The 27164-nt window shown below is 48.6% G+C and overlaps 1 protein-coding gene across 1 annotated transcript; it reads right to left on the bottom strand.

Annotated features, from left to right (window-relative positions):
* Positions 1-9430: 9430 nt before the first annotated feature.
* On the bottom strand, positions 9431-27164 carry AQP10 (aquaporin 10). Its single transcript, XM_075329670.1, has 7 exons — positions 27063-27164; positions 26126-26293; positions 23158-23284; positions 22929-23066; positions 11208-11326; positions 10907-11124; positions 9431-10827 (listed from the first exon to the last, which is right to left on the bottom strand). Exons 2-7 carry the CDS (start codon positions 26234-26236, stop codon positions 10617-10619), a joined length of 924 nt encoding a protein of 307 aa, XP_075185785.1. The 5' UTR covers positions 26237-26293; positions 27063-27164; the 3' UTR covers positions 9431-10616.

The raw sequence follows: 27164 nt of genomic DNA, 5'->3' as shown, positions 1-27164 counted from the left end.
CAGGACGGGGGAATATGCCAGGATAGGGGAACATGCCAGGACGGGGGAACATGCCAGGATGGGGGAACATGCCAGGATGGGGGAACATGCCAGGATGGAGGAACATGCCAGGATGGGGGAACATGCCAGGATGGGGGAACATGCCAGGATGGAGGAACATGCCAGGATAGGGGAACATGCCAGGATGGGGGAACATGCCAGGATAGGGGAACATGCCAGGATAGGGGAACGTGCCAGGATGGAGGAACATGCCAGGATAGGGGAACATGCCAGGATAGGGGAACATGCCAGGATAGGGGTACATGCCAGGATAGGGGAACATGCCAGATTAGGGGAACATGCCAGATTAGGGGAACATGCCAGGATGGGGGAATATGCCAGATTAGGGGAACATGCCAGGATGGGGGAACATGCCAGATTAGGGGAACATGCCAGGATGGGGGAACATGCCAGGATGGAGGAACATGCCAGGACGGGGGAACATGCCAGGATGGGTGAACATGCCAGGATGGGGGAACATGCCAGGATAGGGGAACATGCCAGGATGGGGGAACATGCCAGGATAGGGCAACATGCAAGGATAGGGCAACATGCCAGGATAGGGCAACATGCCAGGATAGGGCAACATGCCAGGATAGGGGAACATGCCAGGATGGGGGAACATGCCAGGATGGGATAACATGCCAGGATGGGGGAACATGCCAGGACGGGGGAATATGTCAGGATAGGGGAACATGCCAGGACGGGGGAACATGCCAGGATGGAGGAACATGCCAGGACGGGGGAACATGGCAGGATAGGGCAACATGCCAGGATGGAGGAACATGCAAGGATGGGGGAACATGCCAGGATGGAGGAACATGCCAGGACGGGGGAACATGCTAGGATGGGGGAACATGCCAGGATGGGGGAACATGGCAGGATAGGGCAACATGCCAGGATGGAGGAACATGCTAGGATAGGGCAACATGCCAGGATAGGGGTACATGCCAGGATAGGGGAACATGCCAGGATGGAGGAACATGCAAGGATAGGGGAACATGCCAGGATGGAGGAACAAGCCAGGATAGGGCAACATGCCAGGATAGGGGAACATGCCAGGATAGGGCAACATGCCAGGATAGGGGTACATGCCAGGATAGGGGTACATGCCAGGATAGGGGAACATGCCAGGATGGAGGAACATGCAAGGATAGGGTAACATGCCAGATTAGGGGAACATGCCAGGATGGGGGAACATGCCAGGATAGGGGAGCATGCCAGGATAGGGGAACATGCAAAGATAGGGGAACATGCAAAGATAGGGGAACCATACCAGGAGGGAGGAACATGCCAGGAAAGGGGAACATGCCAGGATAGGGGAACCATGCCAGGACGGGGGAACATGCCAGGACGGTGAAACATGCCAAACGGTGAAACATGCCAGAACGGGGGAACATGCCAGGATAGGGGAACATGCCAGGATAGGGGAACATGCAAGGATAGGGGAACATGCCAGATTAGGGGAACATGCCAGGATGGGGGAACATGCCAGGATAGGGGAACATGCGAGGATAGGGGAACCATACCAGGAGGGAGGAACATGCCAGGAAAGGGGAACATGCCAGGATAGGGGAACCATGCCAGGACGGGGGAACATGCCGGAATGGGGAAACCATGCCAGGATAGAGGAAAATGCCAGAATAGGGGAACATGCCAGGATAGGGGAACCATGCCAGGACGGGGGAACCATGCCAGGACGGTGAAACATGCCAGAACGGTGAAACATGCCAGAACGGGGGAACATGCCAGGATAGAGGAACATGCCAGCATGGGGGAACATGCCAGCATGGGGTATGTGGCGCCCCTGAGGCTTCATTTGCCACAGGGTACTACTTCTCACTTAAGGTGCAGTACTCGTCCTGGGTAAGGAAGAGGTTAATCACTGGTGTTTCTCACATTCACAAACCACACAAAGTTAGGTGCTTTCCCACTGGAATTGGCTTGGGGTAGATACGGGGGTGTTCATCATGAGGCATGGCACTTTCCCGGTCACTAGGACAACGACCTGGGGGGGCGGGCACCACTTGGTGAAAAGGAAGGAACTACTACTAAGAAGGGGCGTGTCATAGTGGGTGGAGCCCAGAAAGAGTGTGAAGGAGAGCCCCACTGCCGGAAACCCCGTGCCTGCAAGGACTCCATCAATGAACTGCGGCTTCAGATCTTGGAATTGATCAAAGATATGGCTACTTTGACCAAAGCGGTGCAACCCAAGCCGGGGGCTCAGCAACCTGCAACCATTAAACTAACAATCAAAAAGACTGCTGGAACACCATTGTAAATGTGAACAGGGTGCTAGCCAAAAAATACACAATCTATATAAAGTGAAAGCTGCACACCAAATTCAGAGAAATATGAATAAACATAACTGCTTTATGATACATAAAGAATGAAAAATACAACTAGCCATATGAAAAATGGAAAAAAAATTGAAATGTGACATTGCAAAACTGCTGAGGATTATTTGGGGAAAAAAAAAAAAGGAATACTTAGCTAATGTATTGATCAATTCATTACTGCCCGATGACCACTTCACGGTAATCTCTTATTTACGGGGTCCCTAACCAAAAGTTACCTCTATGTGCGGCTGAAACCTGCTGTGAATGGGAAGCCAGGGACCTGGCTATATAGGAAGTTGAATAATCATGGCTAAAGGGCGGGACTGGGTTCTCAGACAGAAAAAAACGGCATAACAATTAAAATTTTAAAAGATTCCCGTGAAGTGGTTATGGGGCAGTAATGAATTGGTCAATACATTAGCTAAATATCTCTTTTTTTCAAATAATCCTTAGCAGTTATGCAATGTCACATTTAATTTTTTTTTTTCATTTTTCATATGGCTAGTTGTATTTTTCATTCCTTATGTATCATAGAGCAGTTATGCTTGTTCATATTTCTCTGAATTTGAAAAAAAACAAAGAGAAAAATTGTATGAAAAATACCCTGACTATAAATAAATAAATTGCAAGTGCTTAATAACAGGGTACTTAAGCTCTTACTTAAGTTCAATGCATACACGTCGTTCATTTCCTAAAAATTGCACGTCGGGTTGTTCAATGTTCCCGAGGCAGCACACATCGCAGTGTGTGACACCCCGGGAATGATGAACAGATCTTACCTGCGTCCTGCCGGCAATGCGGAAGGAAGGAGGTGGGCGGGATCTTTACATCCCGCTCATCTCTGCCCTTCCGCTTCTATTGGCCGGCTGCCGTGTGACGTCGGTGTGACGCCGAACGTCCCTCCCACTCCGGGAAGTGGATGTTCGCCGCCCACAGTGAGGTCGTATGGAAGGTAACATGATGGTGTGACAGCTTTTAATCGATTGTGCGACACGGTCAACAAATTGAACGTGCTGCACATACGATGGGGGTTTGTCACATCAAATACGATATCGCATGCGAAATTGAAAGGCTTTAGTATATACATTTGTGCAAAAAGGTAAGAAGCCATCAAACCTCGTCACGGTGTACCCATCTGGGACAGTCCCTAACCAACTAAAGTTAAAAACATTATACATACCTGACTTGTGTCTATCAAAAACTCCAATGTGAATGGTAACAAGTGGTCAGCGGGGTCCCAGATTAGATACACAGCAAAGTGGGAAGCAGATTGATTGCCCAGTCTCAGTATAAGGAGGGCTGCGCCCCCATCTTGCACTAAAGCAAGAAAACAGACGAAAAACACCAAAAAACTGAGCTGTAGCAAATGTTCAGTGAACATGCAACATTACAAGCATGTGACGCGGTGGGAAAGGTTCTTACCTTTTTGCAAAAATGTATATACTAAGTACCCTGTTATTAAGCACTTGCAATTTATTTATTTATAGTCAGGGTATTTTTCATACAGTTTTTCTCCTTGTTTTCTCTAGTCTTGAGGCTGCCATTCACAGGCTTGTAATGTTGCATGCTCACTGAACATTTGTTACAGCTCAGTTTCTTTTGGTGTTTTTCTCTGAATTTGGTGTGCAGCTTTCACTTCATATACATTGCAACCATTGAACTGGCTTCTAGTGCTGACGACCTCCTTTGGTGGCGACGTGGAAGAAACCGCTGCCTCAGATTCCCGACCTTTACAATACCAACGGGCAGACGATCTGTCGGCGCTGCGACAAGGTTGGACATTATGCTCGAGGATGTCCCTTGAATATCCAGAGCCAGGGGGTTGGGACTGGCCTTCTGGCACTACCAGCAGCCAAGAAGGAGTAAATGTTTTCTTATCCAGATGTTAATGTTTCTTTTTTGTTGCATTTGATCACACTGCTGACCAGTAAATGTTTATTGTTGAAATTTTTGACTGATAATGCCTCCCATAAAGGGAAGATTGCTCATTGTTCATTGCATAACAAAAACTGCGGTGTTCTAATTCTGTTTTGTTGCAGCCCCGAAATGCTGCGATTTGCTGTGGGGGTATGTGGCGTCCCAGAGGCTTCAGTCGCCACAGGGTACTGCATCTCACTTAAGGTGCAGTACTCATCCCGGGTAAGGAAGAGGTTAATCGCTGGTGTTCCTCACATTCACAAGCCAAACACAGTTAGATGCTTTCCCACTGGGATTGGCCTAGGGTGGACAGGGGGGTGGCCATCACGAGGCATGGCATTTTCCTGGTCACAAGGACAACCACCTGGGGGCGGGCAACACTTGGGTAAAATGAAGGAGCATCTCCACACTTGGGCAGTTAGCCCCGGGCACAGCTTGGGGTAAGGAGAGTAACCTCGGTCCAGGCATTTTTCTTCCTCATACTTCTGGAGAACTGGAAGACCCACGGCTTGGAGCAGGTAGTTCAGCCCAAGCTCTACAGAGCTACAGGGGATTCCAGGGTCTGCGGAGAGTGCAGGAAACACCCGCAGCCCATTCCACATTCCATCATGGGATTGGAGGGATCCCGACCAGAAATTACTCACAGTAGGAACACTGGCGGTGACCTTCGAATTATCCGGGATCGGCTGGGGCCCATCACTCCAAGGGTGACAGCCGGACTGTGAGTAAAAGACCTTGAACCGCAACCACTGTATCAGCCCATCATTGCTGGCGCTGTCGCCCCGCGCTCTGGCGCCAACGGCCACTACCACCCACATCATCCTTTCTGGGGCCAAGCTCTACCTGTGGGGAGCAGAACCATCCCGACTGCAATTCCATCCGCCCCAGAGGACAACACCCTCAGTGGCAGCTAATCCCTGGCCGCGTACCACAGGTGGCGTCACGAGACAACTACTACTCCCTACATCCTCAACCCCTTCATCCACCTCCTCCCACCATCCTCCATTCGCCTTGGTGGACACCTCAGGGTCACGAAACCGGGCAGGGCCACCCGTGACATCCTCTGACCCTCACCAGCCCGGTGACGAATAATTCCCAAGACCAACAGTGGTGCTCCAGGTACATTTACCAGGATGAAGTCATGAGGGGGACAAATATACCAGAATGAAGGAAATATATATCAGGATGGGGGACATGTTTACCAGGAAGTGGCCCAGGAAGAGGGACATAACTACGTAATGAAGGGGGAGGGGAGGAACTCGTATGTCTTCATGGGATTTTGAGATGTTCAGACTTTGAAATATGGATGTGGATTTCAGGGTGACATCTGATTGGATTCCATTTTTTTCCATAAAGAACAATCCAGCTGCTGTGTCTGGAGCGGGCAGTGGGGAGCGGCTGAGCTTCCATGTGTGGTACACACGCATGAGTGTGATGCCCCCTGCTGAGGAGAAGAGAAGACGGCAAAGGGAAGGTTACAATCAATTGTTTACATAATAGAATTGGTTAAATTGCCATGTTGGCACTTCGCAAAAAAAATTGGGTTTAGGGCTACAGTTTGGGCACTCGGCCTGTGAAAGGGTCCCGCAGCAGGGGGAACTGTATAGGAGCCCCCTGTCCCTCACTGTCCTGCATTCACATCATGATAGTATGAAGTAGGCGGCTCGCTATGTTCCCTGGTGACCAGCGACACAGGCATGGTTTGGCGATGTGCTGTGTACTGCGGCTCGTCCGCCATTGTCAACTAAACAGGTAAAAATTGGAGATGAGAAAAAAAAAGGGGAGAGGAAACAAGAAGGTGAGAGACTCCAGTACACACACCCAGTTGTACCCCGGCCCACCAGGACATGGGGGCTGGAGAGGACACGTTAGCGGTGCTAAGAATCAGCCAACACTTCCAAGTGAGGTAAAGAATATTTAATGACACAAAGAGTAAAGCGAGTGGCAGAAATGTCGTAATGGAGGACGGTCGCTACTCTGGGGCGGATGTCGGACCGCCTCTACTTCTAGCGGCAGCATTTCTTTGCCAAAAGAGTACGTAGTCCAGAAGAGGCTGCGGAGTCTTGTGAAAAGTCTCCCATTCTGTGCCTGTAGCTCCTGTACAAATGCATGTGTCTCCATGGAAACCGACAATGACCGCCATGAAGACGGACCCTCCAGTAACACTCCTTTTTGAGCAGGAACTGTCCCGCATAGGTCTGTGATGTCCCCGGTACAGTCCCGATTGTGGTCATCCAAAGAATCTTCTGCACTGGGTCTCCCCCTGCGCAGGATCCTCTTTCCCAAGGGGTCTGGCACGCACGGGACCCTCAGGAGAAGCCTAACCAGCACTTCTGACCCCATACCACCAGGGTAATGAAACTTTTCACTACTCCAGCCACCAGGAAACATATATTCAACCTCTCACCACCCCAGCCCACAAGGGAAATTATAAAGAATCTTTTCCTTATTCTGAACCACCAGGGCATTTGTAGTGATACATTATATTACCCCAACTATAAGGGAATTTGTCATGAACCCGTTCACTATTCACTATAAGATATTTACATTAAACCATTTCAATACTCCAGACCTCCAGGGAACATACAATGAATCCTCTCTCTACTCCAGACCCCCAGGGAACATAGAATGAATCCTCTCTCTACTCCAGACCCCCAGGGAACATAGAATGAATCCTCTCTCTACTCCAGACCTCCAGGGAACATATAATGAATCCTCTCTCTACTCCAGACCCCCAGGGAACATACAATGAATGCTCTCTCTACTCCAGACCTCCAGGGAACATAGAATGAATGCTCTCTCTACTCCAGACCTCCAGGGAACATACAATGAATCCTCTCTCTACTCCAGACCTCCAGGGAACATACAATGAATCCTCTCTCTACTCCAGACCTCCAGGGAACATAGAATGAATCCTCTCTCTACTCCAGACCTCCAGGGAACATACAATGAATCCTCTCTCTACCCCAGACCCCCAGGGAACATACAATGAATCCTCTCTCTACTCCAGACCTCCAGGGAACATAGAATGAATCCTCTCTCTACTCCAGACCTCCAGGGAACATACAATGAATGCTCTATCTACTCCAGACCTCCAGGGAACATACAATGAATCCTCTCTCTACTCCAGACCTCCAGGGAACATACAATGAATCCTCTCTCTACCCCAGACCCCCAGGGAACATACAATGAATGCTCTCTCTACCCCAGACCTCCAGGGAACATACAATGAATGCTCTCTCTACCCCAGACCTCCAGGGAACGTAGAATGAATGCTCTCTCTACTCCAGACCTCCAGGGAACATACAATGAATGCTCTATCTACTCCAGACCTCCAGGGAACATACAATGAATCCTCTCTCTACTCCAGACCTCCAGGGAACATACAATGAATGCTCTCTCTACTCCAGACCTCCAGGGAACATACAATGAATGCTCTCTCTACCCCAGACCTCCAGGGAACATACAATGAATCCTCTCTCTACTCCAGACCTCCAGGGAACATAGAATGAATTCTCTCTACTCCAGACCTCCAGGGAACATACAATGAATCCTCTCTCTACCCCAGACCCCCAGGGAACATACAATGAATGCTCTCTCTACCCCAGACCTCCAGGGAACATAGAATGAATGCTCTCTCTACTCCAGACCTCCAGGGAACATACAATGAATCCTCTCTCTACTCCAGACCTCCAGGGAACATGCAATGAATCCTCTCTCTACTCCAGACCTCCAGGGAACATACAATGAATGCTCTCTCTACCCCAGACCTCCAGGGAACATACAATGAATGCTCTCTCTACTCCAGACCTCCAGGGAACATATAATGAATCCTCTCTCTACTCCAGACCTCCAGCGAACATATAATGAATGCTCTCTCTACTCCAGACCTCCAGGGAACATACAATGAATCCTCTCTCTACTCCAGACCTCCAGGGAACATACAATGAATCCTCTCTCTACTCCAGACCTCCAGGGAACATACAATGAATCCTCTCTCTACTCCAGACCCCCAGGGAACATACAATGAATCCTCTCTCTACTTCAGACCTCCAGGGAACATAGAATGAATCCTCTCTCTACTCCAGACCTCCAGGGAACATACAATGAATGCTCTCTCTACTCCAGACCCCCAGGGAACATACAATGAATGCTCTCTCTACTCCAGACCTCCAGGGAACATATAATGAATCCTCTCTCTACTCCAGACCTCCAGGGAACATAGAATGAATGCTCTCTCTACTCCAGACCTCCAGGGAACATACAATGAATCCTCTCTCTACCCCAGACCTCCAGGGAACATACAATGAATGCTCTCTCTACTCCAGACCTCCAGGGAACATACAATGAATGCTCTATCTACTCCAGACCTCCAGGGAACATAGAATGAATCCTCTCTCTACTCCAGACCTCCAGGAAACATATAATGAATCCTCTATCTACTCCAGACCTCCAGGGAACATAGAATGAATGCTCTCTCTACTCCAGACCTCCAGGGAACATATAATGAATCCTCTCTCTACTCCAGACCTCCAGGGAACATATAATGAATCCTCTCTCTACTCCAGACCCCCAGGGAACATATAATGAATGCTTTCTCTACTCCAGACCTCCAGGGAACATATAATGAATGCTCTCTCTACTCCAGACCTCCAGGGAACATATAATGAATCCTCTCTCTACTCCAGACCTCCAGGGAACATACAATGAATCCTCTCTCTACTCCAGACCTCCAGGGAACATACAATGAATGCTCTCTCTACTCCAGACCCCCAGGGAACATACAATGAATGCTCTCTCTACTCCAGACCTCCAGGGAACATATAATGAATCCTCTCTCTACTCCAGACCTCCAGGGAACATACAATGAATCCTCTCTCTACTCCAGACCTCCAGGGAACATACAATGAATGCTCTCTCTACTCCAGACCTCCAGGGAACATATAATGAATCCTCTCTCTACTCCAGACCTCCAGGGAACATACAATGAATCCTCTCTCTACTCCAGACCTCCAGGGAACATACAATGAATCCTCTCTCTACTCCAGACCCCAGGGAACATACAATGAATCCTCTCTCTACTCCAGACCTCCAGGGAACATACAATGAATCCTCTCTCTACTCCAGACCTCCAGGGAACATATAATGAATCCTCTCTCTACTCCAGACCTCCAGGGAACATACAATGAATCCTCTCTCTACTCCAGACCTCCAGGGAACATACAATGAATGCTCTCTCTACTCCAGACCTCCAGGGAACATACAATGAATGCTCTCTCTACTCCAGACCTCCAGGGAACATACAATGAATCCTCTCTCTACTTCAGACCTCCAGGGAACATAGAATGAATCCTCTCTCTACTCCAGACCCCCAGGGAACATAGAATGAATCCTCTCTCTACTTCAGACCTCCAGGGAACATAGAATGAATCCTCTCTCTACTCCAGACCCCCAGGGAACATAGAATGAATGCTCTCTCTACTCCAGACCTCCAGGGAACATACAATGAATCCTCTCTCTACCCCAGACCTCCAGGGAACATACAATGAATGCTCTCTCTACTCCAGACCTCCAGGGAACATACAATGAATGCTCTCTCTACTCCAGACCTCCAGGGAACATACAATGAATGCTCTCTCTACTCCAGACCTCCAGGGAACATATAATGAATCCTCTATCTACTCCAGACCTCCAGGGAACATACAATGAATCCTCTCTCTACTTCAGACCTCCAGGGAACATAGAATGAATCCTCTCTCTACTCCAGACCCCCAGGGAACATAGAATGAATCCTCTCTCTACTCCAGACCTCCAGGGAACATACAATGAATCCTCTCTCCATTCCAGACCTCCAGGGAACATACAATGAATCCTTTCACTACTCCAGACCACCAGGGAACATATAATGAATCCTCTCTCTACTCCAGACCTCCAGGGAACATACAATGAATCCTCTCTCCATTCCAGACCTCCAGGGAACATACAATGAATCCTTTCACTACTCCAGACCACCAGGGAACATATAATGAATCCTCTCTCTACTCCAGACCTCCAGGGAACATACAATGAATCCTTTCACTACTCCAGACCACCAGGGTCCATACAATAAGCCACTCATTACCCCATCAGTAAATTTACAATGAATCCATCTCCTGCCCTCCACCATCAGCAGCTCTTTCACTACCCTAGACCACCAGGGAACTTAAATGGATATTTTCCGTGACCCCACTCCACCAGGTAATTTATATTACACCCTTTTGCTACCTCAGATCTCCAGGGAGCTTACAATGAACCCTTTCACTGCCCTAGACCAACCAAGTTTCATAACTGGTGTGACAGAGAATTGTCCATATTGATGGTGTATACTGGGATTTCTCTCCATTTCTCCGGTGGGACGCCCTTCATGACCTGCTCGTTATCTGTATTTTCCACGGGATGATGGATCGCCACTAACAACTGGTAGATAAAAGAGCCAAGAAGCCCCCCGACACATGGCGCCACCACGGGGACCCACCACCAGTTGTTACCAGCTCTGCATGAAAAAGAAATAAGGGTACAATCATCAGACTCCCCCAGCAGAGACCCCAATATCCGCACACCCTCAGACCCACCTGAAGACATCCGCTCCCCATCCGGCCACACAGGTGAAGATCCGCGGCCCCAGATCCCGGCTTGGATTAATGGGGTATCCACAGTTAGCTCCCATTGACAGTCCAATGGAAAACACCAACATGCCAATGACAATGGGTTCCAGGCCTTTAGGGACAGGTTTGTTTTTAGGATCACAGACGGCCAAGATCCCGATCATTAACATGGCCGTCCCCATCACCTACAAGGCAGAAGGCAGACACCGGGTGTCTCAGCATCACTGGGGGCAGAAGACAACAGACAAATTCTACCACTAGTACATACCTGGTCCAAAAAGCCATTCCTAATGCTCAGATAGGGGGCCGGGTAGGTGGAAAATATGGAGGCCGTCTCCCGGGGTCCGTATACCGTCAGGTTACCCCTGCTGTAATGCTGAATGGCGTCTGTGGAAGAAACGGAAAGTTTATGAAGTCTGGATATCACTGATCCAACAATCCAGAGAAAAGCCGAGAGAGCGGACAATGTCTGAGAAACGTCAATCACAGAAATAAGCGGGGGAAGTATTCCAGAGAATGGAAAGAAGCGTTCATACCCGACCAGACCACTTCCTGTTTTCAAGTCAAATCTTTATGTTCGTCTCATTGTAAAAAAATACCGTCACCGAGTGCAAAACAAGCAGGAGAGAAAAGTCATATAATAGTCACAAAGATGCTCCACCGCCACCTCTGTATACGAGGCAGAAACCATAGCAATCCACAAATACTGCCCCCTATGTACAAGAATATAACTACTATAATAATGCCCCCTATGTACAATAATATAACTGCTATAATACTGCCCCTATGTACAAGAATATAACTACTATAATACTGCCCCTATGTACAAGAATATAACTACTATAATACTGCTCCTATATACAAGAATATAACTACTATAATCCTGCCCCCTATGTACAAGAATATAACTACTATAATAATGCCCCCTATGTACAAGAATATAACTACTATAATACTGCCCCTATGTACAAGAATATAACTACTATAATACTGCCCCTATGTACAAGAATATAACTACTATAATCCTGCCCCCTATGTACAAGAATATAACTACTATAATACTGCCCCTATGTACAAGAATATAACTACTATAATACTGCCCCCTATGTACAAGAATATAACTACTATAATACTGCCCCCTATGTACAAGAATATAACTACTATAATACTGCCCCCTATGTACAAGAATATAACTACTATAATACTGCCCCCTATGTACAAGAATATAACTACTATAATACTGCCCCCTATGTACAAGAATATAACTACTATAATACTGCCCCTATATACAAGAATATAACTACTATAATACTGCTCCTATGTACAAGAATATAACTACTATAATACTGCCCCTATGTACAAGAATATAACTACTATAATACTGCTCCTATATACAAGAATATAACTACTATAATACTGCCCCTATGTACAAGAATATAACTACTATAATACTGCTCCTATATACAAGAATATAACTACTATAATACTGCCCCTATGTACAAGAATATAACTACTATAATACTGCTCCTATATACAAGAATATAACTACTATAATACTGCCCCTATGTACAAGAATATAACTACTATAATACTGCTCCTATATACAAGAATATAACTACTATAATACTGCCCCTATGTACAAGAATATAACTACTATAATACTGCTCCTATATACAAGAATATAACTACTATAATACTGCTCCTATGTACAAGAATATATCTACTATAATACTGCCCCTATGTACAAGAATATAACTACTATAATACTGCTCCTATATACAAGAATATAACTACTATAATACTGCCCCTATGTACAAGAATATAACTACTATAATACTGCCCCCTATGTACAAGAATATAACTACTATAATACTGCCCCTATATACAAGAATATAACTACTATAATACTGCCCCTATGTACAAGAATATAACTACTATAATACTGCCCCCAAGCTGTGAGGTTGTGTGTGAGCAGTTCTCCTGATGTCTGGAGCAAGCCCAGGGCGGGGCCCCCCTGGGCGGGGAAGTTCCCCAGGCAAGGCCCAGGCTTCCCGGCCTACACTGGGACACGGCTCCCAGGCCTCTTCCATTGGGATTAGCACCCCCAGAGTCGCTGTGAGACCGGTGACTGTAGCACAAAGCTCCAGCAAGAAAGGAGAAGATAGAGAATCCATGTGTCATGTTTTGGGAGGAAAACCAACTCCAAGTGCAGCAAAGAAGCCAGAAGTGTGTAAAGAAAAGCAGCAAAGTGTGAAGTGTTGTGATTCCTGCAGAGAAGCCCCGGTCAGTGCACAACTCCAGCCGCAGCTCAGCCTCCATCACCATCAGGTGTACAGCTCAGCTCTCCGGCCGCAGCTCAGCCTCCATCACCATCAGGTGTGCAGCTCAGCTCCAGCCGCAGCTCAGCCTCCATCACCATCAGGTGTGCAGCTCAGCTCTCCAGCCCGCAGCTCAGCCTCCATCACCATCAGGTGTACAGCTCAGCTCCAGCCGCAGCTCAGCCTCCATCACCATCAGGTGTGCAGCTCAGCTCTCCAGCCCGCAGCTCAGCCTCCATCACCATCAGGTGTACAGCTCAGCTCCAGCCGCAGCTCAGCCTCCATCACCATCAGGTGTGCAGCTCAGCTCTCCAGCCGCAGCTCAGCCTCCATCACCATCAGGTGTACAGCTCAGCTCTCCGGCCGCAGCTCAGCCTCCATCACCATCAGGTGTACAGCTCAGCTCTCCAGCCGCAGCTCAGCCTCCATCATCATCAGGTGTGCAGCTCAGCTCTCCAGCCCTCAGCTCAGCCTCCATCACCATCAGGTGTGCAGCTCAGCTCTCCAGCCCGCAGCTCAGCCTCCATCACCATCAGGTGTGCAGCTCAGCTCTCCGGCCCGCAGCTCAGCCTCCATCACCATCAGGTGTGCAGCTCAGCTCTCCAGCCCTCAGCTCAGCCTCCATCACCATCAGGTGTACAGCTCAGCTCTCCAGCCCGCAGCTCAGCCTCCATCACCATCAGGTGTACAGCTCAGCTCTCCGGCCCACAGCTCAGCCTCCATCACCATCAGGTGTGCAGCTCAGCTCTCCGGCCCGCAGCTCAGCCTCCATCACCATCAGGTGTGCAGCTCAGCTCTCCAGCCCTCAGCTCAGCCTCCATCACCATCAGGTGTGCAGCTCAGCTCTCCGGCCCACAGCTCAGCCTCCATCACCATCAGGTGTGCAGCTCAGCTCTCCGGCCCGCAGGCAGCTCAGCCTCCATCACCATCAGGTGTGCAGCTCAGCTCTCCAGCCCGCAGCTCAGCCTCCATCACCATCAGGTGTGCAGCTCAGCTCTCCGGCCCGCAGCTCAGCCTCCATCACCATCAGGTGTGCAGCTCAGCTCTCCAGCCCGCAGCTCAGCCTCCATCACCATCAGGTGTGCAGCTCAGCTCTCCAGCCCGCAGCTCAGCCTCCATCACCATCAGGTGTGCAGCTCAGCTCTCCGGCCCGCAGCTCAGCCTCCATCACCATCAGGTGTGCAGCTCAGCTCTCCAGCCCGCAGCTCAGCCTCCATCACCATCAGTTGTGCAGCTCAGCTCTCCAGCCCGCAGCTCAGCCTCCATCACCATCAGGTGTGCAGCTCAGCTCTCCAGCCCTCAGCTCAGCCTCCATCACCATCAGGTGTGCAGCTCAGCTCTCCGGCCCGCAGCTCAGCCTCCATCACCATCAAGTATGCAGCTCAGCTCTCTAGCCCGCAGCTCAGCTCTCCGGCCCGCAGACAGAGGACATCTTGAGAGAAACAGAACCTGCAAGAAATTCTCCAGCAGCAGCATGTGGTGTCCGGCATGGCGAGCTCAGGCCGCACCAGGTCGCAGTCCGGTGCCAGTGGTAAGCAAGTTCCAGTGCCTGGGTCCAGCAAGGCCGCCATGCAGACATCTGTACTGGAGGCCTGTGACAAGCCTGTGTTCAAAGTCCCTGCACCTGTGGCCAAGCCTGAAGCTGTGGAGACGGGGCGTGCGCCCGAGCTGCAGCTGGCGGAGGACATACCCGGACTGGTAAGGAAGATGGGTGAGTTGCAGACGCATAAACAAATGCTGCAAAGTGAAATAGACTGTATTTACCACCTGAAGACCAGCCACCCTGATAATGCCACGTATGACATGAGGCTGAATGCGCTGGGCGTGGAGCTGGCCGGTGTGGTACAAGACATGGACTGTTGTCTGGAGGCGATGGGGCCCCTGAAGACCAGTCACCCTGATAACAATGCCACGTATGACATGAGGCTGAATGCGCTGGGTGTGGAGCTGGCCGGTGTGGTACAAGACATGGACTGTTGTCTGGAGGCGATGGGGCCCCTGAAGGAGACCTACGTGAATCGGGACCGGTTTGCCTCCTATACACAAGACTGTGCTGTGGAGACCAGGACCCCCCACATAAAGTCAGAGACTGTTCAGGACGAGACCCCCCAGCAGCAGGCACGGCCGGTGGTACAGGCTGCACGCTTCTGCTTCCAGGAGGGAGCACCACTGCAGCAGCAGGAACAGCCTGTAGAGTCTGAACAGGAGCATACGCCTCAGACTCCAGCAGAGGCACCACAAGTCTCAGCATGCTCCTCACAGGAGCAGGACAGTATGTGTGAGACTGATTGTGCTGATGAAGCCGGTGCACAGCCTGGGGATAGTGTCGTTGTGCCTGTGGGGTCGGGGGCTGGAGGGGATTCACAATCTGTGATGGACGTTGTACTGTCTGATAATGATGCTGCTCATTTTAATGTACATGACATATGTGACTTTCCCCCTTTACCATCTGATCCACAAGGTGTGACGGCCCCCCCTGCTGCAGATCCTCTCCCTGTCAGTCAGCCCAGTGTGACCCAGCGGGTGCCCCCCAGGAATGCCTGGAGCCGCGGTGCCCCATCCTTCACCTCTAGTGCCAGGTATTCCGGCCAGACGTTTAAACGTATAAATGTTGGGCGTTTTAAGTACATAGGTTCCAAGGAGGATCTGCCGCAGCGCAGATATGTGGTGCGAGAGCTGCTGTGCCGCCAGATGGGGTTTGTGGTACATGAGATACTGGCGGTTTCTAATCTGCAGGACAGGCAGGGCTATGAGGTCAGTTTCAAGCTCGTTGGTGATCTGGACAGATTCTGGGCCATTTACCCCAAGTTCAGGGACACTGAGGGCTGGAATAAGTTCTTGTTGGTTCCTATTTCCAGGCCAGATACTGTTACAGTAAATGTCACCTTCTGGAATGAGGCCGTTCCCCCACAGGACATCGAGGTGTGGCTCCGGAGACATTGTGACCTCGTCTCTGGACTCACCAAGGTCAGAGATGAGGACGGTATCTGGACAATGGGGTGGAAGGTACAGGTGAAGCTGAGGCAATGCAACAACATTACTGCCCATCTACCCAACTCCTTCTTCATTGGGAGGGAGAAGGGGAGATGTTACTATCCCGGGCAGCCCAGAAAATGCTTCAAATGTGGTGGAAAGGGTCATCTGGCCAATGCCTGTACCGTGGTGAAGTGCAGCCTGTGTGGGGACATCGGTCATATCGCTGCAGATTGTCAGGACGTCCGGTGCAACCTCTGTGGTAAGATGGGCCACCCTCACAGGGACTGTCCAGACGCCTGGCACAACATCTGCAGAGCCTTCCCGGATGAGGATGTGATGGCAGGGGTAGTTGAGGTTGTGGCAGGGGCACAGGAGGAGGAGGATGTAATGTCAGGAGGGATATCGACCAACTCAGATGCCCACCAGGAGTCCGCCTATGTGACACCAGAGCAGCAGGGTACAAAGAGGAACATGGAGGTTGTCCCTCAGGTCCAGCAGCCTCAGGTAGGCCCCTCTTCTGCATCACTCTTTGTGTCTGAGGACTGGAGCGTTAAGCACAATAAGAGGAAGAAAAAAAATGTGTCCTCTCGTAAACCTGAGGCAGATTATGACTCTGGTCAGGGTGCTAGCAAGAAAGTCTTGGGTTCTGCAGAAACAATGGTCGTGTCCGGCAGGTATGGGGTGTTATCAGAATCTAATTGTGAACAATATGAGAACGAGTTGAGGAAAATTGATGCTGAATGTGACAGGGACGTAGAGGACCATCCCCCGCCGAAAAGGAAGCCCATTTCTGTAGACCATCAGGTAGAGACTGACATGGACACCAGTGGTGGACAGAACATCTTTGATTCATGATGATGGCTGTTACTCTGCTCCTTTTATACTGTGTTGTGATGGCCGGGTTCTCATTAACAATAACCTCGAGTAATGTGAATAGTATTAAGGTGAGGAGGACGAGACATACGGTATATGAGCATCTCCGATACCTGGGCACTGATGTCATCTTCCTGCAGGAGACGCGACTGACATCTCTGGGGCTTATGAGGGAGGCTGAGAGGGAATGGCGGTCCGGTCCATCATTCTGGTCACTGGCTGTGGAGCCTTATGCCGGGGTCGCTGTCCTGTTTAACACCAATGACGTGACAGTACATAGGATGACGGAGGTGGTCAAGGGGAGGTGTCTGGTTCTGGAAGTCACTATCCATGGTAGGCGACTCCGGCTTATTAACATCTATGGGCCACAGACGGTGACTGACAGGATCCAGCTTTATAATGACGTCAAGCCTTACCTCTTCACTTCTCTTCCAGTGGTGATGGCGGGGGACTTTAATGCGATAATGACATCAGGTGACAGTTCCTCAGGCAGGACAGTGACCAGGGATGGTAAGGTCCTACGGAACATCATAACACAGGCAGGGCTGACGGACGCTTTCACACAGGGAGGTCGGCAGCCTAAGTTCACATATTCTTGTTCTAACAGAAGCAGTAGGATAGATTTTGTGTTTGTGAGTCCTACTGAGGCTGTCGGCGCCCTGAGTGAGAAGGTCGTCCCTTACTCTGATCACCTCGCTTTGTGCTTGTGCCTAGGAGTCTCTATCCGTCCGGACATTGGTAGAGGGTTGTGGAGGCTTAATTCAAGTCTCCTGGATGATGTTTATGTCCAGAATCGTATCCACTCTCTTATGGAGCTTCATCTAGACAGGGCTGACTTCTATGACAACGTGACCGACTGGTGGGAGGACGTCAAGGAGGATATCAGATCCCTATTACAGAGACTGTCAGTTAATAAAGGGAGGAATAAGTACAGCCAGTACCTAAAGGTGGTGTCACACACAGCGACAACGACGTCGCTGCTACGTCACCATTTTCTGTGACGTTGCAGTGACGTCCTGTCGCTGTCGCTGTGTGTGACATCCAGCAACGAGCTGGCCCCTGCTGTGAGGTCGCCGCTCGTTGCTGAATGTCCAGCTTCATCTTTTGGTCGTCGCTCTCCCGCTGTGACGCACAGATCGCTGTGTGTGACAGCGATGAGAGCGACGAAATGAAGCGAGCATGGAGCAGGAGCCGGCATCTGGCAGCTGCGGTAAGCTGTAACCAAGGTAAACATCGGGTAACCAAGGTGGTTACCCGATATTTACCTTAGTTACCAGCCTCCGCCGCTCTCGCTGCCAGCGCCGGCTCCTGCTCTGTGCACATGTAGCTGCAGTACACATCGTGTAATTAACCCTATGTGCACTGTAGCTAGGAGAGCAGGGAGCCAGCGCTAAGCAGTGTGCGCGGCTCCCTGCTCTCTGCACTGTGACATGTAGCTGCAGTACACATCGGGTTAATTAACCCGATGTGTACTGTAGCTAGGAGAGCAAGGAGCCAGCGCTCAGTGTGCGCGGCTCCCTGCTCTCTGCACATGTTGCAGCACTGTCGTTATGATCGCTGCTTCGGCTGCTGTGTTTGACAGCTAAGCAGCGATCATAACAGCGACTTACAAGGTCGCTGCTACGTCACAGAAAATGGTGACGTAACAGCGACATCGTTGTCGCTGTCGTTTAGTGTGACCCCAGCTTAAGACTGCGTAAGGAATTGGAGTCATTGTATTCGGCGGGTGGGGATGACAAAGTAAAGATTAACCGGCTGAAATCTGAGATAAGGCAGTATCAGTACAGTAGGTACACCTCCCTGGTTCTTGAACGAGATTATGGGTCCTTAGGGGCCCCTGATCCGTTTGAGAATTGCAGGGAGAGGGTGGCCAAGAAAATGGTCACAGGTCTCACTGATTCCCAGGGTGTATTGCAGGATTCACGGGAGGGTATCCTGGGGGTGGTGAGATCATTCTATGCTGACTTGTTTCAGAGGAAGGTTTTGGATAGAGATAAGATGGCTCAATTCTTGGAGGCAACTCCAGTGCCTGATACTAATGATCTGGACTTTTCTCCTTTGACAGCGGAATTTACGGTGGAGGAAGTTAAGGAGGCTATTGATAAATTATGTCTGAAGAAGGCACCAGGTCCAGATGGTATTACAGCAGAGTTTTATAAGAAATTTAGAGACCTCCTGGCTCCAATCCTTGTAGATGTGTATAGAAATTGCCTAGACAATCACCTGATGCCTCCATCCATGAGAGTCTCCTCGTTAATTCTGCTGTCTAAAGGTAAAGAGCCGAGCGACATCAGGAACTGGAGGCCGATTGCCCTCCTGAATGTGGACAGGAAGATTCTGGCAAAGATCCTCTTTTCTAGATTAGTCTGTTTGTCTCCGGCACTGTTGGCAGGCTCTCAGTTTGGCACAGTAAAAGGGCGGAACATCTCTGGAGCAGTCATCTCGATACGGGAGATGTTCGAGAGATGTAAAGCTCAGCGGTGTGGGAGATATGTTGTGAGTCTGGACCAGGCTAAAGCCTTTGACAGGGTGGATCATGACTATCTGTGGGCGACTTTGTCAAAGTACGGTATTCCGGGAAAATTTGTGGATTGGCTGAAGACACTGTACAGAGAGGCGGTGAGCTTTCCTCTGATTAATGGTTGGCAGGGTGACACTTTTGGAGTTGAGGCAGGGGTGAGACAGGGCTGCCCATTGAGTCCACTCCTGTATGTTTTTGCCCTGGACCCGTTTCTGAGGTCACTGCAGGAGTGCGATTTTCAGGGGGTGTCGGTCCCCCACTGCTTGCCTCTGAATGTTGTTGCCTATGCGGATGATGTGACGTTGGTGATCTCCAATCCTCATGAGGTGCAGATGTTATCTGCGTCCATCAGAAGCTACTCAGAGGCCTCCGGGTCTCTGGTCAACCTTGAGAAGAGTCAAGCTCTGTGGACATTAGACACTGATCCCGGCTTTGATCTGCCGCAGTTTGCGAATGCCTCCACCCATATTAAGATCCTAGGGGTTAAATTCGGGAGGGATGATAATGCCAGGCTAAATTGGGAGGAGAAATTGGAAACCGGAAATGTGAAGGTTCAGCGATGGAAGAACTGGAGGCTGACCTACAGAGAAAGGGTCACTATGTTGAAGACTTACCTGGTCTCCGTGTTTTTGTATGTCTCTGTCATTTTCCCTTTGCCAGAGCCTTTCTCAGCGAGGCTCTTCAGCCTGTTCTTCCAGCTCTTGTGGGGGAATAGGCTGAACCTAATAAAGAGGGGAGTAACGTATTTACAGCGGAGAGAGGGGGGGTTGGATATGTTGAATCCAAGGGTTTTCTTTGACTCCTTGTTTCTGAAGGTGAATTTTGGGAACAACGACTCAAACAGTAGCTCCCTGTGGGTGAATAGTATCCGGTACTGGATATTGCCTTTTGCAGAGTCTTGGGTGCGAGGCGGCAGTCTCAAGAGGAGGAGATGGACGGGTGACTACCTCCCCCAGTATCTGGACTATGGTCTGAAGTGTGTCAGGAAGTGGGGACTGCAGAGGTCCTACATTGAGAGCAACACGAGAAGAGACCTGTATGCTCGGATATGTGGGACTTTCTTCCATTCTCCACTGGCCCTGAGGGACTGTGTCACGACCACCCTTCAGGACAGTCTCAGGTTCCTAAACGGGAGACGACTTCCTTCCAAACTGTTTGATATTACTTGGCTTTCGCTCCATAGTCGGCTCTTTGTCAGGGGGAATCTGAAGTTTCTGAGCGTCTCTGATCGGACCTGTCCCCTTGGTTGTCGGCAGGAGGAGACTATGGATCACTTTATATGTGATTGCTGGGGAGGAAGGAAGATCCGGGAGGAAGTGTCCGATCGTCTCCAAATCCCCAGACTGCGGACCCTAAAGTATCCTGACATAGTGTACGGTGTCCCCTCTAATGTCAGTAATATCGACAGAGAGACCATGTATATCATAATTAGTGTCATCAAATACTACCACTGGCACATGAGGACCCGGCTATCGCTGCACAATGAGCCATTTGATCACACCGCTGCGGCCGATCAGGTTATGTCGGAGCTTAGGTGGATAAAAGCCATAGAAATTGGAAGGAGTCAGAGGAACGCCACATTATGGAGGAATGTGAAGTTCACTTAGGAGATATGATGGTTTTGGTTTTTTTTTTGTATTTTTTCCCCCTCTCTCCGCTAACGGTGGACTTTTTCATTCATGTATGTAATGTGATTATTTAGTGCTTTTGCATATGTGACTGCAGAATGCAGTGATTTGTGTTTTGTTTGGACAATTTTGTGTTTTTATAATTGTATTTGTTTTTATAATAAAAATTGCCCCCTATATACAAGATTATAACTACTATTATACTGCCCCGTATGTACAAGAATATAACTGCTATAATACTGCTCCTATATACAAGAATATAACTGCTATAATACTGCTCCTATATACAAGAATATAACTACTATAATACTGCCCCTATGTACAAGAATATAACTACTATAATACTGCTCCTATATACAAGAATATAACTACTATAATACTGCCCCTATGTACAAGAATATAACTACTATAATACTGTCCCTATATACAAGAATATATATACTATAATACTGCCCCTATGTACAAGAATATAACTACTACAATACTGCCCCCTATGTACAAGAATATAACTACTATAATACTGCCCCTATATACAAGAATATAACTACTATAATACTGCCCCCTATGTACAAGAATACAACTACTATAATACTGCCCCTATATACAAGAATATAACTACTATAATACTGCCCCCTATGTACAAGAATACAACTACTATAATACTGCCCCTATATACAAGAATATAACTACTACAGTACTGCCCCCTATGTACAAGAATACAACTACTATAATACTGCCCCTATATACAAGAATATAACTACTATAATACTGCCCCTATGTACAAGAATATAACTACTACAATACTGCCCCCTATGTACAAGAATATACCTACTATAATACTGCCCCTATCTACAAGATTATAACTACTATAATACTGCCCCCTATGTACAAGAATATAACTACTATAATACTGCCCCTATGTACAAGAATATAACTACTATAATACTGCCCCTATATACAAGAATATAACTACTATAATACTGCCCCTATGTACAAGAATATAACTACTACAATACTGCCCCCTATGTACAAGAATATACCTACTATAATACTGCCCCTATCTACAAGATTATAACTACTATAATACTGCCCCCTATGTACAAGAATATAACTACTATAATACTGCCCCTATGTACAAGAATACAACTACTATAATACTGCCCCTATATACAAGAATATAACTACTATAATACTGCCCCTATGTACAAGAATATAACTACTACAATACTGCCCCCTATGTACAAGAATATACCTACTATAATACTGCCCCTATCTACAAGATTATAACTACTATAATACTGCCCCCTATGTACAAGAATATAACTACTATAATACTGCCCCTATGTACAAGAATATAACTACTATAATACTGCCCCTATATACAAGAATATAACTACTATAATACTGCCCCCTATGTACAAGAATATACCTACTATAATACTGCCCCTATCTACAAGATTATAACTACTATAATACTGCCCCCTATGTACAAGAATATAACTACTATAATACTGCCCCCTATGTACAAGAATATAACTACTATAATACTGCCCCCTATGTACAAGAATATAACTACTATAATACTGCCTCTATTTACAGATATATATATATATATATATATATATATATATATATATATATATAAAATTAGCGGTATAGAAAATGCTTCTTACCATAATAAAGAGCAAAGGTCGCCGCTGCCCCCGTAAATGACCCCAGTAACTGAATTAGGAAATAGAGGGGCAGTTTCCTCCATGGGAAGCGTCCGAGCACGCACAGGCTGAGTGAGTACGCCGGGTTCAGGTGCCCACCTGCAATTGAAGAATGACGGTACCATGAATGGTCAGGGTGGCACAGTCTCGGGTGATAACCTCGCGGCAGATGTGCTGTAGGGGCACCCACCTGACACTCCACCGGACACGTATATGGCGATGACGACAGCGATGGCCCCAGCCAGGTACATACAGAAGAAGTTGCCTTTGGTCTCGGAGCTGGTGACGCCTTGGGCCACCGCCGCAGTGGTGATGAACTAGGAGACAGAAGGAGGTCATGGAGGAGAGCAGAAAATGGCCACGGCTCCGGTGGGCACCGGCGCTCCCCATACTCTATATAGGTATTATGTTGGGGTGATGGTTTTATGTTTGTGTTTTTGAGGCAGTAGATCCCATTTCTGATAAGCCTGTTGCTTTAAGACTCTCTTCTCGGTCTCGGTAGGGTGTGCGGTCACGACGTTGGGCAATCTCTCCAGGGATCACTCACTTTAGGACTTTCTTAGGAATCGAAACTTGCAGAAAAGTAAAAAAAACAGGATCTGAAAGCCAAAGGCTGGGCCCCAAAAAACAGAAGCAGCGGCTGCGGGGGTTGTGTAATCAAAACACAGCCTAGGAGGAGAGTCATAGGTAAGCGCAGCCTCTTGTGCCCAGACAATGCCCGCCATCGTCACGCTGCTCACTCACCTGCCCAACGTGTCACACAGCGGAGGAAACAGCTCCGGGACACAAATGCACAAAAACTAACAGATCACCAGGGATGGGACACACAGAACCAGAGGCGAGACACAGAGCACCGGAGACCGGACACGGAGCACCTTAGACCGTACACAGAGCACCTTAGACCGTACACGGAGCACCGGAGACCGGACACGGAGCACCGGAGACCGGACACGGAGCACCGGACACGGAGCACCGGACACGGAGCACCGGACACGGAGCACTGGACACGGAGTACCGGAGGCGGGACACGGAGCGCTGGAGACCAGACACAGAGCACTGGAGGCGGGACACAGAATCCTGGGACACAAATGCACATAAACTAACAGATCACCAGGGATGGGACACGGAGCACCGGAGGCGAGACACGGAGCACCGAAGGCGGGACATGGAGCACCGGAGACCGGACACGCAGCACCGGAGACCGGACACGCAGCACCGGAGACCGGACACGGAGTACCGGAGGCGGGACACGGAGCACCGGAGGCGGGACATGGAGCGCCGGAGACCAGACACAGAGCACTGGAGGCGGGACACAGAATCCTGGGACACAAATGCACAAACTAACAGATCACCGGAGGCGGGACACGGAGCACCGGAGGCGGGACACGGAGCACCGGAGGCGGGACACGGAGCACCGGAGACAGCTGGGGACAGGAGTCTGACCAATGCACAATCAAAGACAATTAGGGAGACCACTGGACCACCAGGGATTACACAGACTAATTGACCACTCATGACAGGACACGGACCACTGGAGTCAGGAGTCTGACCATTGGATCATCAGAGATAATTAGAGAGACGACTGGACCACCAGAGGCTGACCACAGGACCACTAGGGACATGAAAAGTTCATGTGTGCTGGAGTAGGACTGGCTTCTGTGTGCGTTATCTGGACTTGCCATAAATTGATAAGGGACAATAATCATTCACCTGCTGTGTGCTTTATAATCATTGTATTACTGTCCTCACCTAATACCACTCACTACATGTATCTACTATTCCTGCATGGTTTCCACACACACAGCTCTGCTATACACTGCCATACTACTATTCATGTACTGACCGCACACACAGCTCTGCTATACACTGCCATACTACTATTCATGTACTGACCGCACACACAGCTCTGCTATACACTGCCATACTACTATTCATGTACTGACCGCACACACAGCTCTGCTATACACTGCCATCCTGTACTATATATGTACTATTCATGTACTGACCGCACACACAGCTCTGCTATACACTGCCATCCTGTACTATATATGTACTATTCATGTACTGACCGCACACACAGCTCTGCTATACACTGCCATCCTGTACTATATATGTACTATTCATGTACTGACCGCACACACAGCTCTGCTATACCCTGCCATCCTGTACTACATATGTACTATTCATGTACTGACCGCACACACAGCTCTGCTATACACTGCCATCCTGTACTATATATGTACTATTCATGTACTGACCGCACACACAGCTCTGCTATACACTGCCATCCTGTACTATATATGTACTATTCATGTACTGACCGCACACACAGCTCTGCTATACACTGCCATCCTGTACTATATATGTACTATTCATGTACTGACCGCACACACAGCTCTGCTATACACTGCCATCCTGTACTATATATGTACTATTCATGTACTGACCGCACACACAGCTCTGCTATACCCTGCCATCCTGTACTACATATGTACTATTCATGTACTGACCGCACACACAGCTCTGCTATACACTGCCATCCTGTACTACATATGTACTATTCATGTACTGACCACACACACAGCTCTGCTATACCCTGCCATCCTCTACTATATATCTACTATTCATGTACTGACCGCACACACAGCTCTGCTATACACTGCCATCCTGTACTATATATGTACTATTCATGTACTGACCGCACACACAGCTCTGCTATACACTGCCATTCTACTATTCATGTACTGACTGCACACACAGCTCTGCTGTACACTGCCATCCTGTACTATATATGTACTATTCATGTACTGACCGCACACACAGCTCTGCTATACACTGCCATTCTACTATTCATGTACTGACCGCACACACAGCTCTGCTATACACTGCCATCCTGTACTATATATGTACTATTCATGTACTGACCGCACACACAGCTCTGCTAGACACTGCCATCCTGTACTATATATGTACTATTCATGTACTGACCGCACACACAGCTCTGCTATACACTGCCATCCTGTACTATATATGTACTATTCATGTACTGACCTCACACACAGCTCTGCTATACACTGCCATCCTGTACTATATATCTACTATTCATGTACTGACCGCAGACACAGCTTTGCTCCATTTTTGCCATTTTAGGGACTTACGAGCAGCACAAAGACCCCCAAGAATTCGGCCAGACATTCCCGGAGAACGATGTTTCTCAATCGCAGATATTTGTGCGCCCATTCCCAAAAATACCAGGACGCCATGTTCATGCGGGAAAGATGAGAAGAGAAAGGGGCAGGAGGGGAAACGTCTCCTTATAAAGGTTCCTATCACAGGGAGAGATAAGAGGGTCACCCATCGGCAGTGCCATTATCACAAGCCCCACCCCGACAATCTGTAACAAACTCCATAAATCTGAAGACAACAACATCATGAGCGCCGGATAACTTGTCTGATCCCCGAGGATCAGAGAGAACACTGATCAACCCCTCAGATTAACCCCTCAGACGCCACAGTCAGTAGTGGCCGCGGCGTCTAAGGGGTTAGAGAAGGGAACTGCTCCTTCCCACGAGGTCTGACTGTGAAGGTGAACATTTTTTTAATCTTTTTGGAAATTCTATTCTTGAGTTTCGGTGAAATCAATACATTATCTTTTTTTTATTTCTCTAGGTAATTAGTTGTTTAATAAATATTACATGCTCGATTGGGGATTAACGAGACAGGATGACCGGACAATAGTCACTGACCGGAGAAGATTCCAAAATAAATCTGGAGAATTTCACAGTCATTTGTCGGATCGTAAACAATAATCAATGGTGGACTAAGACCCCGAGCTACGTCTGTCTATGAAGTCCCGCTATAATTTATGTAGCTCCAGGTCCCAGATCATAACACGCGGCTGATGAAAGGGGAACTCAATGGAATATTGGGCAAAGATAAGCAGCAATCAGCGGCGTCACTGATCCACAGAGCTTATCTCCCTCCACAGAATTAATAACGACCTCGAGCATCTAATGAACTAACCGAAAACTGATACCGGCAAAGCAACACCCAGATAACTAGCCACAACACCGACCTGATAAGAGAACTACAAACCTCAGCATGGTCTCCCATCACTCCTCACTGAGAGTCTGCAACACCCTCACCATCTCCCCTGTCCTCCCCTGACCTGGTTAATTTTCACATCCGCCTGCCCCT

This window comes from Anomaloglossus baeobatrachus, chromosome 12 (assembly GCF_048569485.1).
Source record: "Anomaloglossus baeobatrachus isolate aAnoBae1 chromosome 12, aAnoBae1.hap1, whole genome shotgun sequence".
NCBI lineage: Eukaryota > Metazoa > Chordata > Amphibia > Anura > Aromobatidae > Anomaloglossus > Anomaloglossus baeobatrachus.
The sequence above is the reverse complement of the archived record's forward strand: the minus strand, read 5'-3'. Positions and strand labels throughout refer to the sequence as shown.

Excerpts from the sequence above, each read along its gene's own strand:
- AQP10 (XM_075329670.1), bottom strand. The coding sequence starts at position 26,236 with ATGAACATGGCGTCCTGGTATTTTTGGGAATGGGCGCACAAATATCTG. Across the intron at positions 23,285-26,125 it reads TGGGGGTCTTTGTGCTGCTC|TTCATCACCACTGCGGCGGT; the intron begins GTAAGTCCCTAA and ends TCTGTCTCCTAG. Across the intron at positions 11,327-22,928 it reads GACCTTTGCTCTTTATTATG|ACGCCATTCAGCATTACAGC; the intron begins GTAAGAAGCATT and ends TTTCTTCCACAG.